The 18,369-nt window shown below is 35.5% G+C and overlaps 1 protein-coding gene across 3 annotated transcripts in view; it reads left to right on the top strand.

Annotated features, from left to right (window-relative positions):
• The window catches only part of CNTN1 (contactin 1), a 362,269-nt gene that overhangs the window by 203,616 nt on the left and 140,284 nt on the right, over positions 1–18,369 (top strand). For all 3 annotated transcript variants that reach the window (XM_032420205.1, XM_032420204.1, XM_032420206.1), the window contains 6 exons: positions 3,732–3,864; positions 7,591–7,763; positions 9,873–9,968; positions 12,424–12,630; positions 16,216–16,315; positions 16,473–16,654. In XM_032420205.1, the coding sequence (XP_032276096.1) occupies positions 3,732–3,864; positions 7,591–7,763; positions 9,873–9,968; positions 12,424–12,630; positions 16,216–16,315; positions 16,473–16,654 (891 nt within the window). The remainder of the gene's footprint in view (positions 1–3,731; positions 3,865–7,590; positions 7,764–9,872; positions 9,969–12,423; positions 12,631–16,215; positions 16,316–16,472; positions 16,655–18,369) is intronic.

Genomic DNA, 18,369 nt, shown 5'->3' with positions numbered 1-18,369 from the left:
AGAAGTACTACTGTGATGAGAAGTGTGTCCTATTCTGCTTTTTGACCTAGAGAATGAGCCAGGGGAACTATCTTAAATGCAATGTTCTCTCAATGTGAAAAATAAATCCAATATTTTGGTGGAAATTAGCTTCATATTTTTATCCCCTGAAGGTTTCACTGTCTGTTCTTATAAAGGCCAGATGGAAGTGGAGTATGAAGAAGTATATACATATAATTTATGAAGAGTACTTGTCATGAGAAACAAAAATAGCATGGGGCACTAATATTATCCAGTTTGGCATATAAATTTCAACCCAATTCACCCAAAAAGTATTTAATCTTTATATATGCCCCTTGAGGTATTGCCCGCAATAGATATAGTCTCATCATTATTATTATGTGACATTCCATTGTTTTCAATGGAAAATTTCATTGCTGTTATCTTTTCTAGAAAAAATTAAACTTATTTTTAATGCATATGATTAAGATGAAGAAACTACTTAAAACATCCTCAGTCTTCTAAAAGCTGACCAACATTTGTCTCAAAAGCATTTGCCTTAAAATCAGAAGATACACTGTGAAATGAAATATTTAAGACTATGCATTTAGTTAAAATATGCAAATCTACCAATCTAATCTCGACCTTCACATAGATGTATGCTTATGTCTGTGTTGAATTTGATGGCAAATACGGTACTTTAAATAATGAAGCCCATTTGGTCTGAACGTAACTACTTCAGAGTGACAAAAGTAGTTGTTTCAAGAAAGCTAATGAAATTATAAATTGAGAATTTAGGATTATTACAACCTCTCTAATGGCACTGTCAGTGGGCACTGTGGAAGCAGATGCTAGACAGGCTGGGACTGGCTATTTCTACATTGGAATACAATAATGTTAAAGAGGTTTTAACTAATACAACCCTGCACCTGTTGAGATGAGGACAAATTTTGTGAAATAGTGTGCAATCACTAATATATCCCTATTATTAAATAAGATAGGGATTTAGTTAGTTGCAAGTCTCTCCAATTTGCCCCTTGTGGAATACAAGTTGGAGATAACCCAAAGGAAAACCCCCAAACTTGAACACCTGAGATTCTCTTGAGAGTGTCTTTCACAGAACATAATTTTTTTATTTTAATAAAATCCAGCTTGTCTTTTTTTTTCTTTAATAAATCACGTTTTTTATGTTGTGTCTAAAAACTCACCATCAGGCTTTTTATATAAACAATGTACTCAGAAGATATTTATGAGCTTAAAAATTCTCTAAATAATATTTATTTTTACCCTGTAAATATCCAGTCTACTTAAATTTTTAAAAAATTGAAAAATTTCACACTAAAATTGTCATTGATCAGGGTTAGAGTTGGAATAGAAGTCATCTTGTCTTCAAGAAGAGAATGTAAATATATTGATAAAATTGCGCTTCTCTGCTTGTCTTTTTAAACATTTTCATGTGAATTGGGAAGAAACAACAGAATCTCCAGATTAGCAGGTGTTACTAAATTGTTCCAATCAGAAAAGCTGTGCAATTGGGAGAGACCCAAGGAAGAGCTTATAAAGTTGTTCAAATGGGAAGAAAAATGGCATATGATTTTTATCATAGATAAGTACAAGGTCATTTCTTTAAGAGATTGAAAAGTCTAGAGCCTACATCCAAATGAAAGTCTGTAGTTGTCAGTGATTTGGGATTCATTCTTCATTTCCCCTGGTGTGCGGTTATATCCTAAAAGGCCAGGAAATATTGGGCATCATCAGGAAAATTATTAGAAGTGAAGCAGAAAACGTTATATGCATTTTTGGCCTTTACAACCTCAAGAAGGATATGGAATAGACATTACTCACAGCAGGACTTTCAAAATCATTAGCATAGGGCTTCTGTGAACACCTTGCATTTGTGATCTTATTAATGGTTGTCTTAGGTCTGTGGGCCCTTAGGGCATGTGTGCCTATTCCTTTCTTTTTTAAATGTTGACTCCACATAGGACAAATGGCTTGCATAAAACAACAGTTAGGAGAAGTGCATTGGTGAAACTAAATCTCAGTTTCTCTGATTCCTTTGATTTTGATCCAGCAATTTGCTATCTGAAGTAGGATGGTGATAGGGAATGAACTGAGGTCGTAAATTCTTGAATGGCAATTTCAGCAAATTCCAAACTAAAAATGAAGCATCTCCCTTTGAAATATTTCAGGCAAGCTTAGAAAAATTAATGCTTCAAACTAGGAGAAACTAACTTGAGGATTTTATTGATCACCTACATGTATACAAATATGTGTTGATACAACACTAATAACACCAGAGCAACAAAAGTGAGTAAAACATGGCCTCTTGCTTTTAGGAATTTCATGACTTGATATACATATATATATACACGTATGATGAGATATGCATAAGATATACATAAGATATATAAATCAAATTTTGAAAAGATTGGCAAATTCACAAGAACGTTGACAAAATCAGTATTTATTGAATGCTGACTGTGAGCCAGGAACACTACTGTCTTATGTGTATTGTCTCAAAATAATTCTCACAGTGTCTAATGGGATAGATTTTATTATTATTCTCATTTTGTAAAGGGTGATATTGAGGCTTGGAGAGTTTAAATAATTTTTCCAAAGGCACTGTAAATAGTACTGAGGCAAGATTTAAATGATATAATGAAACTGCTCATTAATAGAAGCTGGAACAAAGTTCTCATCTTCAAGGTTGATGTTGGAGCAGACAAAATGTCTCTGGTGTTTGCTTTAAACTCTCTCTTAAAAAATAATTGGAGGAATGAACCATAGCTTTGCTCTAGCAGAGACATTTTAATGATCTTATGTAAGAATATCATCCTTCCTAGCCACATATGCTAGTATTAATTCATGTGGGGCATATGGCTCTTAGGTCTTCTCTGTAAATGCTGCCACATTGATGTCATATGAGTGATTCTCTTCTCCTCTTCCTGCTGTGAAGCATCGCTCTTCCCTTCCAGAGAACCAGCTGCTTCCCAACTTGGGTTTGCTTGTGATGAATTCTGAACCAGTTGGTCAGATCCCAATAATTTGTTCATTGACTGTTCTAGGTGTTACTGAGTGCAGGTGCAGGTCACAGGTTTAGAAAAACTAAATAAACAAGAGACTAATCTCCCCAGCGCTTCTAGAAATTCATCCATTCTCTTATTAAAAAATCATTAAGCACCTATTGTGCTCCAGACTGCTTGACAGCTAGCTGGGAGATTATGGACACAGCCACCTGTTCCAAACATTTGCAGACTCATGGAACAGACAATTGTATCAAGAATCACAGAAGGTGTGCTAAGTACCATAAGCTGTGTGAGGAGGGGTGAGAACACAAATGACGACCAACCAAAGCTAGGAGGGGTGAGAGGTGGCGAAGGAACTAACTATGGCTGAGTCATAAAGGACTGTCTGAGTTTTGATAGGAGGAGAAATATGAGACGGTGATTCCAGAAAGGGGAAAAACATGTTGCAAAGGCTCAGACGCATGAAGGCCTGACCTGTTTGAGGGGCTATATAGTTAAGCATGACAACACCGGGTGCTTTGGGAGAAATAATGAGAGATGGACAGAAAAGAATTTTGAATAAAGCACCTAAATGTTTTCCTCAGGATTGTGGAGGCAAATATCTTTGTTTTGAATGGAAATGGAGATTTGATGTTTCTAACATTTTTCCAAACATTTTTAAATGTATCCAAATCTTCAACTTATAAGACAGCACAATGTAAAATAATTTTATTTTTCTTGTAGTCTCTGAGGAAGATAAAGGATTTGGACCAATTTTTGAAGAGCAGCCAATCAATACCATTTATCCAGAGGAATCACCAGAAGGAAAAGTTTCACTAAACTGTAGGGCACGAGCCAGCCCTTTCCCAGTTTACAAGTAATGTACCTCACTGCTCTTTTCACAGTGGAGTGTCAGACTAGATATAGATGAGCATCTGTGACCCTGTACTGATAGAGAAAGCTATAAGGTTGTTAACAAAATGCAGGGATATTAACAAAAATATTGACATGTAAGTTATTAAAATAGAGTTGTTTCATGCCCAAATTGATAGTAAGTTTTCTTAACTTAAATATGTGCAAATAATCCACTTCCTATTTCCTGCACAGATAATGCTAATGCCATTTGATATTATCCACTTAAAAATTGTCAAATGGTGATCATGCTATTAAGCATATACAAGGTTATATGAAAATCATGTACAATTTAAATATACATTTGAGGATAAAATGTTCTTAGATGCATCAACCTGAATAACTCATACTTACATATTATAGATAATATTCCTATATCAACTACATCTAGAGAACTTACATACATAATTCTAGACAGCACCACTTTTTTCAGTCGTCTCAAATCTATATTCTAGGCAATACAGCAAATTTCTTAAAATTAGATAATTTATATCAATATGTCTCTGTTTTTCTGGGATACCTATTTATGTTATAAAAAATAACTTTATAAAAGGTAACAATGGGTTTTTCTGCCTCAGATGGTTCAGAAAATTATACTAACAGTTTCTAGTCTGATACAAAGAATAAGATTAAAAAATTAACCAAACACCAATGGATCTGAATTTCACCTGTGAAATAGTTCCATGAAGACAAAGCAAGTGATTGATGGGGAAATTGGGGCTCTAGTATGTCAATGTCAGCTAACTTAATTGAAGCTTGTCATTCAACAAGATTGATTTTCATAGTATTTTTTTCTCAATAGAAAAACAACTTTCTATTGTTATAAAAAGTTGTCAAATTTAATCCTAATTGAACTCATTTTCTCTTGAGTTCAAGAGACTCTTGTGAATCTCTGGGCTAAATTACAAAATTATTCTTAAAATAAAATATGAATTTAGGTCCAAAAGCACCATCCCTTTGAAATTATTTTTATTGTTTCAATTTCATGCATGGGAATGCAAAATAAGTAGATATTTTATAAATTGTAAGTAACACATTTATTTTGAAAATATTTGATGGGCTAGACTTGTTTCTACCCTTAAGCCACACGTAATGGGAGTTTATATACATAGTTATGGACATGGAATAGTATAACTAATAGGATCTGTAGAGGAGATCTAATCCAAGCACATAATTTTATAGGAGAGGAAGCTGAATCTTGAATAAATAAACTGACTGGCTCCAGAGTTAGTAAGTCACAGATCCAGGGCTGAAACACAGGTTTTATGGCTTTCAAAGAAACATATAATTTTTTCAGTATGTATCTATCTAGATAGGTTGATAACATCTCAAAAGCTATTTCTATGATCTCAAAAGCTATTTCAGTGATGCTTATTTTGTGACACCTTGTCCTTGACATTCATACATGGAAACAGCAAATCAGTCTACAGCCTGAAATGGAGGCAACAAAACAGAAGAGATTGTTCTCAGATAGTGTTCTAGAAATATGTGTTTTTTGCTGCGCCTACCCGACCCCTACCCCGCAGACACATTAAGAAGCAAAGCTTTGCATAACTAAAATTTTATAAACATTGATTAGCAACTCCCTTTTTCCCCTTTTCTCCAGTCCCTGGCAACCACCATTCTATTCTTTGCTTCTATAGTTTGACTATTTTAGATACCTCATATAAGTAGCTCTCATATTAAGTGTTCTTACCAAAATTTAAAACATAAAATAAGAAGGCAAAGCATTGCTTGACAAATACATTCACCAACTCCCTCCCATAGGTTGCACCAGCACTGAAGTCCCCAGGATGAGTGTGGCCTATCTACACATTAATGTAGAGAGCTGGAAAGGAGAAGTAGATGTTTAATTCTGTTATGAAGGCAGTCTGCATTTGACAGGGGAAAAAAAAAAGGAAAGAATTCAGTTCATGATGCAGCTTGTCTGATGGAAAAGAACATTTGAAGTTTTAAAAATTTACTTAATATTCAGAACAAGCCATACTAACCTCGGTAATCATGCAAGGTGTCATTCACACAGTAGTTTTATATTTATGGCATGTTCTGTGATAATTTCTTATTCATGGCAACACCCTGAAAGGTACAATAGGGAACTTTACCTTCTACTTATCAGCCTTGAAGCTTTCATTATCTTGCTTTGACCCTCAAAATAATGAGAATGCTAATAGAATTGCATTTAAAACTGTCTGAAAGGAGTTACAACAAAGGTGTACATCCTGACAGTAAAGTAAACCAGTGAACTTACCCAAACACAGCAAAACTTAATCATTATATGATATCAAAGGCAGAATCAAATCCACTAAAGAAGAGTTCATGCAATAAATAAAAAGTTGGAGTCAACATAATGGGAAAAAAAACAAAACAATTGGTATTGCTCAACGGGGAAACCCATTGCCTTGGCAAATGCTAAGCAACTTGACATTGGATTTTTCAAACAGAGCCAATATTGCCATCAACTGGGGGAAGGGGGAAGATACACTCATTGGGTTGGAATTTGGTAGGTTTTCAAAATGCAAAAGCATCATTTTCTGTGTTTGCTTTTAAATTACCTCCTACATTATAAAAATTAAAACTAAAAACGTTCCAGTAATTTGATTTAATAAAAGATATTCAGAAATAATTAGGCTTTTTTTGGTAAGATTCTGACCTTGATCAGAAGTGTGCAAGGCCATGAGCCATGAGGCCACAGCCCACTATTTGATCATGGCTCTTGCCTATGACATTGCTGAAGACATGAATCCTGATAACAGAATGAGTATAATACATAGATGGTCAGCTTAATTGAAAACTATTTTCTTTTTCTTTTTTTAAAGATTTTATTTATTTATTTGACAGAGAGATAGAGAGAGCACAAGTAGGCAGAGCGGCAGGCAGAGGGAGAGGGAGAAGCAGGCTCTCCACTGAGCAGGGAGCCCCATGCGAGGCTCTATCCCAGGACCCTGGGATCAAGACCTGAGCCGAAGGCAGACACTTAACGACTGAGCCACCCAGGAGCCCTTTGAAAACTATTTTCTACATTTATTCTTCTCATCATCTCACCAAGAAAGTTAGAGTCCTGTTTTTAGTCAATTTATTTATAACACAATCCCTCTAAATATACCTGCAATATTATATTGGAGGCTTGGAAACAAAAGATCCAACTGATTTTTACAATTTTCAAATTGTGTGATCGACCTCTAGTGGTCAGAGTGTGACATTTACTGAATAGAACACTGATTTCAATTAGTTTTATTGAAAATTTATTTTGATATTTAGAATCAGGTATTGATATTTTATATTTTACTTTTGCTAGAGTAGTGCTTTTTAATATTTTATGCAACACATCTGGATATGCATGAATCTAACTAGTACATAGAAGGTTATAATTTATAATCTATGTATATCTGCTAAGAAACTACTTAATGTAGCAAAATTCAATGAAATATTTGTCCTTTCTGATGCCTCATGAATAAAGAGAACACATTTCATGCACTTGAACATTTACCTTTCTGTGCCTGAACTGAATTATAAATCATGAGCCCAGAGACACAGAATTATAGGGTGTGAAGAAATACCACACTGAGTCATCTACTTAATCATCTGATTTCACATGGAGCTGTACCCATATTATTTTAGAATGATATTAGGCCAGTATGCAGTTTGCAGTCCTCATGACCTTTGATATGACATTTGTTTTTCTCTCTCATAGATGGAGAATGAATAATGGGGATATTGATCTGACAAGTGATCGGTACAGTATGGTAGGTGGAAACCTTGTTATCAACAACCCTGACAAACAGAAAGATGCTGGAATATATTACTGCTTAGCATCAAATAACTATGGGATGGTCAGAAGCACGGAAGCAACCCTGAGCTTTGGATGTAAGTAACCGTAACTTTAACAAGGTCAAGTGTATCTAGGTGACGTAAAAATTAAATGTTATCGTAAGAGTTCAACAAGAAGAAAAATCAAGATGAAAAGAAAATGAGAGAAAAGGTCCATAGATGGAGGGGGTCTTACAAGATCAGTGGGCCTTAACTGTGTGGAGAAAAAAATTCCAAGAGAGCAAAGCATCCTGAGGGGTATTGGAAAATAAATTAAGGCTGTGTTCTGAGGGATCTTGAATAACTAGCATCAGTAGACGTGCTAGGCCATGCATTCTCTCTCTCTTTTTCTTTTTATTTCTTTTTCTTTTTTATTATAACATTACAGTTGTGTTCTCTAAAGCTTGACTCTACCTGACAGAATCTTACTCCATAGTATGTAATTTACCTTATTAGGAGTAAATTAATTTAAACTAATTAAATTAAGTTTAAATTAAATTAAAATTTCTCCTTATGGATACTGTAATAAAAAAATATTTTCATTGTTTAAGACTGATGAATCACAGACCTGTACCTCTGAAACAAATAATACATTATATGTTAAAAAAAAAAAAAAAGAAGACAGTAGGAAGGGAAAAATGAAAGGGGGGAAATCGGAGGGGGAGATGAACCATGAGAGACTATGGACTCTGAAAACAAACTGAGGGTTTTAGAGGGAGGGGGGTGGGGGAAGGGCGAGCCCGGTGATGGGTATTAAGGAGGTCACATATTGCATGCAGCACTGGGTGTTATACGCAAACAATGAATAATGGAACACTACATCAAAAACTAATGATGTAATGTATGGTGACTAACATAATAAAATAAAATTAAAAAAATATATTTTCAGAAACCTTGTGCTAAACTTAAAGTTAGAAGCTATTCTAGGAGAAAATTGTGCATCGAAAGAGGAGTTGGACTAGATGATCTCCAGTATGCAATTTTGTAAATCAGCACTTAAATCTTTTGCAAAGTGGATTATAGGATGAAAATGATGTTTTAAGAGGATCCATGTGGCAGTGATTACCAGCAGGGAGTGAGCAGTCTGATTTCATTAATGTGACAATGGGAATGTAAATAATAAACAATCCTTGAAGAAATAATAGATTACATTGCACTGAAGAAAAAAAGGCCCTAAATATTTTTTAAAGGAAAGTTGAGTCAAAGGGCAGAAACATTCTGCTCTCTTTAAAAATGGAATGGGAGCAAGTAAAACAAATTTCAAGGTTGGGAGGAAGCATTGAAATGATGGCTTCACATGCAGAGGTTATGGTGACATTAAGTTATTGTTGTTGAAATGTCAACTAAGTATTTGAGGATAGGGGTGGAATTCAAGTGAAGTATTCAGGATTAGAGATGTAGATCTGAAGGGCTTTCTGCAAAAAGGTAACAATTAGAATGATGACTTTTCATAGATATAAATATATTGAGAGAAGTAAAAATTTGATTTTATAACTTGAGTACTGATCACAGAGAAGAAATAGGAGATGAGGCAGGGTTGGAACAGAATGAGCACCAGTAAAGCAAATAAAAAATCAAATAGAGTATCATGAAGCCAAGGAAAATGTGAATTCTAAATAAACAGAAAAGAATGAAGGAAATGAGACTAAGGAAAACTCAGACTTCAAAAAGAAGAAAAAAATTGATGACCTTCACGTCACCTCAACTAGGATTCTACTTTTCATCCTTATTCCTTCACCACGTTGGAGTCCTCCCTCAGGAAGAGAAATATACTTTTCAAATGAGTCTGTTCCTCCAAGTCACTCCTCTTTACTTAACTTCTTTCGTAGATTCCTGGTTTTGCTTGAGTCCATTGTATTTCCAGATACCCTTACTGAGATTCTTCCTAAACCTGAAGCAAAAGTTGAGGATATTGTAATTTTTAGGGTTGTCAGAATACTTATGCAGGCAGCTACCAATATCCATCTGCTGGTGTTTACCACAGAAGTCTTAGAGTATATGCAAATGCCAGCATGTAAAATAGGGAATTGACTTTCATAGGCTCCACCAAACCAACTGAGAAGTATCATATCCAAAAGTGAGTTAGTAGATGAAAGATAAACTTTAATGAAAATCTCTTTCTATTGACTAGAGAGTGAATATTTTCCTTTTTGCTTTCATAATTAGATCTTGACCCTTTCCCACCTGAGGAGCGTCCTGAGGTCAGGGTGAAAGAAGGGAAGGGAATGGTGCTTCTCTGTGATCCTCCATACCATTTTCCAGGTAAATTTAAAGTTCCTCTGTGACTACAAGCATCCATTCAATGAATGACTACGTTTTAATTTTCTTAACAATAATGGTTCATTTATGATTAAATAAGACTCAGTATTTGCCTAATCTTGTAATGCATTGCTTATGAATGGTTAGAGACACTTCCAGGCTCTTTAGTCACTTGGCCCTAATCCCAAATATCTGTAATCATTTTGGTTTATAAACAACATATATGTTAGATTATGTCCTTATTAACATTCCTGTTACACAGGAAAAAATATGATAGATAGTTTTACAAATTACTTTTAAAATAGAACAGTGCCAAGGAGTGATATATAGTCCATCATTTCATTTAAAATATTACATCTATAATATTCTGTGAATTATATAAATGCTAAAAAAGGATAAAGACATAATAAATTGTTCATCTCTTTAGGAGCATCTAGCAGCAAGAATAATCATCCAATTTAGAAAGGGGTTAAGTTAAATGTCATCTGTAACAAGATTCAACCTTTGAATATGTGTTTTCTGTAATCTGATATGGCTAAAATAAAAACCTCCAAAGTGCTAATTAAAAGATAAACACTTTATATGCTTTCATTAATTTTCACTTGTTTTATTTGTCAAATACCTTCTTGAAATAATATGTAAATACTACTTTTCACAATGAAAAAATAATGTTTTATATTTTTAGAGTTCTAATATTATGTCATAAATTTGACTTTAAAGACTCCATAAAGAATAGGCTATTATAAATCATTTTGTGTGGAATACATTGATGATACATATATAGAGAGGTGAACATATGTAAATATATAATGCATATCATAAAATATATGTTATATATATAATTACATATACACATCTATATGTATTCTATTCCAGTTATATGTATATAAATTCTGGTTGTTTATATATCAAATGTCAGTAATTTTCTCTCCAATAAAACAGGAAAAAGACTATTAAATGGTAAATATAGGAGGAACATAGAATTCAAAATACTGTAACAACATTTCAATGAGAGAATAGTCTTTTTCTTTGAAGAACTGCTGAAACTACAGGAAAAAAAAATCCCCTCATCTCCATAGCATTTCCCACAAACAAAGTAAATGATCATAAATAGCCAATGACTACATTTGACTACATTCAGCACTGGATGGGCTTCATTTCATTGCTTATTCATTCAACAAATCTCTTGTGAGCACTTGTTACACAATTATGTGTGCTAAGCACTGTTTATGCCACAAGAATACCTTGGTGAGGGGTGTCTGGGTGGCTCAGTCAGTTAGGGGTCTGCCTTCAGCTCAGGTTATGATCCCAGGGTCCTGGGATCGAGTACCACATTGGGCTCCCTGCTCGGCGGGCGGCCTGCTTCTCCCTCTCCTGCTCCCCCTGTTTGTGCTCTCTCTCTCGGACAAATAAATAAATAAAATCTTAAAAAATAATACCTCAGTGAGTGAAACACAAAAATCCACCTGTCCTCAGAGATTTACTACCAGCAGAGAGAGCCAATATACAAGATACATAGTTAACAGGTATATCATGCCTAGATATTGGTAGGTAAGCACTAGGAAGAAAAACTTATGCGGGGAACAGGGAAGAGTAAGTATTAGAGGGATGGCTGAACTTTTATAAGGGACAATGCTGTAAAGGTAACTTTGAATAAAGGCCTGAAGGAAATGAAGAAGCTAACGATGCAGATGTGTGAGGGAAAGACATACCAGGCAGATGCAACAAAGGCGTGAGTTGGAACTATCAAGGAAGACCAAGGAAGCCAGAGTGGCTAGAATAGAGTGCATGAGATAGAAGGTAATAGGAAATGAAATTGGAGAGATACGAGAGCTATATCACATAGGACCTTATAATTCATAGTAATTACACTGGCTTTAACTTGAGTGAGATTTACTTTGGAGGGCTTTGACAAGAGGAGTCACATGACATTGCTTAAGTTATAGAAAGATGAGTCTGGCTACTGTTTTAAGAAAAGACTGAGGGGAAATTCATTTCTAAATCTGTAATTAAAAATAGGAGTACAAAAGGAAAAAGATAAAGACACAGTGTGGCTAGCAGTCTTCATTTTATTTTTAAAGTGCAGCAGGGAAGATAGGTCATGAGTTCTGGAATTATCAGACCTAGATTAAAAATCCCAATTATATTTACCAGTCATGAAATTCTAAGCAAAACATTTAACCGCTCTGAGTTTCATTTAGCCCATCAATGAAATAGAAGTTAGAATATTAATAGGCCATAAAATAATTGAGAAAGATAAACATAATTGCTTAGCACCATGCTTATATACACTCAAAATATGGTAGCTTTTGGAAAATTTGAATTATTTGTCTTGGCCTACTTCCAACATTTAATCTACAACACCCTAGATTAGATTATGCCCTAGCTTGCTCCTAGAAAACAAAATTTTTGCTTTTGGAGAAGAATTTAATATTTAGAAGACAATATTCCCTTCCAGATGATCTTAGCTACCGCTGGCTTCTAAATGAATTTCCTGTATTTATCACAATGGATAAACGAAGATTTGTGTCTCAGACAAATGGAAATCTCTACATTGCAAATGTCGAGGCATCAGACAAAGGCAATTATTCCTGCTTTGTATCCAGTCCTTCTATTACAAAGAGTGTGTTCAGCAAATTTATCCCACTCATTCCACTACCTGAACGTAAGTATTTTATTTGTTACACACTGTTTTTGCAGGTTGTCTGCTTATGGAGCACTTACAGTGATGGAAAGAAATATCCAACGGGAAGACTAGCTGGCTACTCAGGGCAAACAGAAGATACACACTTTTTTTTTTTTAAGTTTAGAGTTTTTATTTACTTATTTTTTTATTATTATGTTATGTTAATCACCATACATTACATCATTAGTTTTTGATGTAGTGTTCCATGACTCATTGTTTGCGTATAACACCCAGTGCTCCATGCAGTACGTGCCCTCTTTAATACCCATCACCAGGCTAACCCATCCCCCACCTCCTCCCCTCTAGAACCCTCAGTTTGTACACACTTTGAAAGTCTTGGTCATTCCTTAGTTTTTCTAATGGAGATTTACATGATAAAAGTTCCCTAAGATGGTTGAGTTTGGACTGGTTTCCTCTAGTTCAGAGAATGCATAGGGTACTGATTCATTAGCCAAATATCCATATATCAGTTACAGTGGGAATCACTGGCCCCTGCTTTTTTGTTTTTCATGTCCATTCCTACTTTTTAGTAACTTCATGAAAGAAAACAAATGATTAGATCAAAACAAACTATAGTGATTACAGAATTAGGGGAAAAATGAAGTTGCATTATTTTGATATTTTTAAGAAACTATTTTATGAAACAAATAAGTGTATAAATTGCCTTTCTACTGTAAGTAAGTAGCATGGGTGCCATATTTGATGGCCACTGACAGACCTGAATGGCTTTAGCAAGATTCCAGTTGAACTACATTCCTTTTTTAATGCACCACTTCTAAGAGAATCAGATTTCAACATATTTGCTTACTTCACATTGTTTTTATCACAGTCCTGCTGTTACCACTCATAACAATGAGTTCAGGCTTCTGAAGAAATACTGGGTTTTGTTGTTCACAGACTTAGGTTTGGTTCCTGCCTCCACTCTAAGTAGGGTATTACAGTGGGGAAAATGTCATATCACTGTGATTCCATTTTTACTACTCTCCTCGATTGTGGTCACATGGTTGGTATTCAATAAATATTTTTTTTGAAGATTTTTTTTATTTATTTTTTTGACACAGAGAGAGCGAGAGAGGGAACACAAGCAGGGGGAATGGGAGAGGGAGAAGCAGGCTTCCCATGGAGCAGGGAGCTCGATGCAGGGGCTCGATCCCAGGACCCTGGGATCATGACCTGAGCCAAAGGCAGAGGTTTAACAACTGAGCCACCCAGGCGCCCCAATAAATATTTTTTGACTTCTGGCTCTTTTTTCTCTCCACAATCTTGGGAGATGCTCTCATCCACTACTTTAAAGAATTACAAGGAGGCATCATGTAAAAGCTTCCTTAAGTTTCTTTCCTATTCTACCCCAGAAATTCATCTCTTCTATTTATTTCTTACTATTGTCTTTGTGGAAGAAGTGTTTCTCCTCTGTTCTAGGTAATTCCTCCAGTTGCACTGGTTCATTTACCATTTGATTCATTTAGGGACTTCCCTATATCACTTATTTTCTGCTTTTTTCTGAATCTTTAAACTCTCCTCTGTACATTACCCTCCATATATTCTTCTGTGTTCAATGCAAACAATCTTGATTACTTCTTATTTACTAAATCCAAAGGACACTTTCAGTTCTGATTCTGTATGAACTTTGACACTGTTGATCTCCTATGCCTCCTTGAACTCTTCTTTCTTTTCCAATTTTCCCAATTCCTGCCCTTCCTGTATCTCCCACCTGCCTCTCTGAGAAATTCTATGCAGTATCCTTCCCCACATCTTCCTCCTTCTTATATTTCTCTTTAATCTTTTTCCAGATATTCTCACCAATTTATACCTTTCAACAGCATCCCTACGGAGATGACTCCACATTCTTATCTCCAAAACTTTTCTCTTGTTTAGGACTTAATTCTATCTACCTCCTGGGCTTGTCATACAGAAGGTTCTCGGGAATGTTAAGCTCAAAATGTTCCAGACACATCTGTCATCTCATCTCATCTCATCTCATCTCATCTCATCTCATCTCATCTCTCTCATCTCATCTCTAAAACTTCTGGTGTTCTTTGTCTCATTTGGTGATACTGTCATATTTCTAACTCAGGATAGCATTTTTAATCATCAACTCCTCTCCTCCCCTCATCCTCCAGACAGCTAATCCAGTGGTCCCCAGTTAGTATGTAGTATCCCCAATTAGTATACACACTTGGGAAGTTTGCAGAAATTTGGAACCCAGAAATACTGATTCAGCAGGTCTGGGATGTGACCCAGGAATTTGTAGGTTCAGCAAGCATCCCAGGTGATTCTGATGAATTGGATCTTTGATCTACACCTCAAGAAAACATGCACCCAAAGGGCAGTATTGCTGATTTTGCCTCTCAGAGACAACTTGGATCAGTTCTTTCCTTTTTGTTCCCACGGCTCAAGTGCCCACCTGTTTTGCATGAAGTAATGACCTAGCCCCCCTTAGACTCTCTTCTATATTTCTCTTCTCCATTTCCCATTCTTTAAAACTTCCGCCAAGGTTTTCTCCTTAAACCAAAGGTGATATTCATGTTACTTCTCTTACCAAAATCCACCAGTAGTTACCCACCAAGAAAATTAACCTCAAAATGTTTAATGTCACAGTTTCAAGCCTTCTAGATAATAGGTTCAAGCTCATCTTCAACTACATATACTTTGACATTGCTTGATTTCCTAGACTTAAAAAAAATCCCCTTCATACTCCTGGAGCTTTGTCATAATATACTGCTTCCTCAGTCTGAACTGGTCTGGTGAATTCACATGCTCTTCTTGCCTGAAATTCCCATAGCCCCGGCATATTCAGCAGTCCTCCTTAGCTGCCACTCTTTCAGACCATTTACTTTCATTTTGGCTTGTATTTTAGGGCATGGTGTATCTACTTGTCTCTCAGGTATCATACAGGATAAAATACATATTCACATTGTAATCTTAAACAATGTATTTTGCCTTTCTGAGCCTGTTTCTTCCCCTGTAAGATTAAGGGAATAATATGCCTTGCAGTAGAGACATGCTCAATAAATTCAATAAAATAACTATATTGATGAGCCCAGTAATGTCTGAATAATCACTCTTCTTTCCCTCTCTCCTTCCCTCTTTTCAACTTGTTTCCCTTTTGCCTTCATCTCCATATGGACATCTTTCTTCTATTCTCCCTCCTTTCTTGCCTGTCCTCTTTCTTTTCCACTCTCCTCTCTTCCTTCCTTTCTTCTCCCTCTTTCGCTTTCTTGTTTCTCTGCCTTCCTGAGTCCCACGTAGCCCCTGGCACAATGTTTCACACGTTTGATGCTCTCTAAAGACATCTTGGATTTTTTTGGTGAATTGAGTCAGATTAGTTACATAGCTGTAAGAATGAGCCAATATGATTGGAAATGCTTGATGAAATTTATGCTATATACATACTGTGCATAAACAAATAAATCTGTGCATTGTGTTATGAGCAGATATTTTCTAGTACTTGTACAGAGAAATGCTTTGCATAGTGAAGTAATTCTATAAAAGTCACAATATTTAAAAAAAACTCTATTCTGCCTAATAATTAGTGGTTGGTTGTTGTATTTTTCTTAATATTAGGAACAACAAAACCATATCCCGCTGATATCGTAGTTCAGTTCAAGGACATATATGCACTGATGGGCCAAAATGTGACGTTAGAGTGTTTCGCACTTGGCAAGTAAGTATACTTATATTTTTTATTAATATATGTAGAAATATATTAACCTTTGTACCGTTTTAGGAAATCAATGATGTAATTGTTTAGTTATATACTAACAAAGTAATAGACTTTGAACTATTGTGGACCTTTAGCTTTTGTTATTTCCTATTTAAAGTCCTGTTCCTGATATCCGATGGCGGAAGGTCCTAGAACCAATGCCAAGTACTGCTGAGATCAGCACCTCTGGGGCTGTCCTCAAGATCTTCAATATTCAGCTAGAAGATGAAGGCACATATGAATGTGAGGCTGAGAACAATAGAGGAAAGGATAAATACCAGGCAAGAATTTATGTTCAAGGTAGACATGTTTTTTCAATTTTTTATAAATTGCATCAATATCTTACTTATAGCCATTTCCATAACTGAAGAGTGAGTATATAATGAATAATAGTTTAAAAACAGTGATGTATATTACATTATGCAAAAAGAGAAAATATTTATCTTATGTCTAAGTCTCAAATATGGCTTATGGAAGTTATGAACTTATACCATTACCATCATACTAACATCAATGGATTGGTAGTAGTGTCCTTGATAATTTTCAGAAAATACAATTAATATAACTTGTATACTCCCTTCATTCTTCTTTTTTTCCAATACCTTTTTATTCATAGAAGAAACTATGCATTATGACTTGGTCCAAGCCACTGACTTGCAAACTTGTATATGCTTCAAAAAAAAAAAAAAATCACATGGAGGGCTTGTTAAAACACAGATAACTGGTTCCCAGAGTTTCTGAGTTACAAGTTCTATTTGGGGCCCAAGATTTGTATTTCTGACAAGGTCCTAGGAGATGCTAATGCTACCAGACCAGAAACTACAGTTTGAGAATCACTGCTCTAAGGAAACCTTTTTTTTTTTTTTTTTTGACACAATTTTCTTGGCACAAGTGTTTGATTCAAACACATTGAAATAAACTTATATTTAGGAGGATAGAATGTTGTTTTTCAGGAAACACTCGAAACTTTTCATACTGAAATCATTTCCATAATGTCCACAATATAAAACTTACAGGTCACAACTGAGTAAATGTCTAAGGTTTCAATAAGACATTCATTTAAATGATAAGCATACATTGAGTGTCTACTCAGAGGCACACACTCTGACAGGAACAAGAAGAAGTAGATAAAAGAAATATTCTCTCTGTCCTTAAGGTATTCATACTCTATACAAAGCCTCCAAATTTATACAAGTATACACAGGCAAAGGAACATACATTTCCACACACACATGCATATGAACACACACAAACATACATAGTTATAAAGAAAATTATGAGAGTGCACTATGGAAATTTACACAGGATATTGATGAAGTATATGGTAAGGGGTAGCTTAACCATGCTGAGAAGATGGATGATAGGATAAACTGGAGATGAATACCAGAATGAGGAGACAGCTTATGGCCCCTACCCAGAGCCCAGGCCTCCGTCTGTACAGGGATGAAGAAAGTGCCTCCAGTGGCCCTAGTATCATCTCAGAATCCAGCAGGATTAGGCTCATTTTGCCTTTACCCTGTTTGTCTCTTTTGGCATAGAAAGCCATGGCCTCTAGGCCTCCCTCATCGCCTGAACTTTAACACCCACACAGCTCTGCACACATCCTGTTCCGTCTCCATCTCCTCCCCATGCCCAGCTTCTGAAACCTTCGCACCATGCTTTCTAAAACACACCGTCTGCTATTGTCACAATCCCCTATATTCTCAGCTTCTACATAACTTCTACTCTGAACTTCTCACCCTAACTAAAACATGGTTCTCCCTTAAAGACACTGCTTCCTCTCAAGCAGTGGCTAATTTTTCTTCCACAGCTCTCATCCCCTTTGACTTGTAATATAACTGCTCTTCTTGCTCCTCATGCCATTTCTAGACTATCTTCCCTTTTTCCTTTAAACGTCCAGTTAACAATCTCTCTGGATAACCCACCTTGTTTCTTTAAAATTTTTACTCTTGTCAGGTCTTACAAACTAGAACACTACTCTTACATTTGTTAAATAAACCTGTCACTCTACCAGG

Source organism: Phoca vitulina, unplaced genomic scaffold (assembly GCF_004348235.1).
Source record: "Phoca vitulina isolate PV1807 unplaced genomic scaffold, GSC_HSeal_1.0 scaffold23, whole genome shotgun sequence".
NCBI classification, from domain to species: Eukaryota; Metazoa; Chordata; class Mammalia; order Carnivora; family Phocidae; genus Phoca; species Phoca vitulina.
The sequence above is the reverse complement of the archived record's forward strand: the minus strand, read 5'-3'. Positions and strand labels throughout refer to the sequence as shown.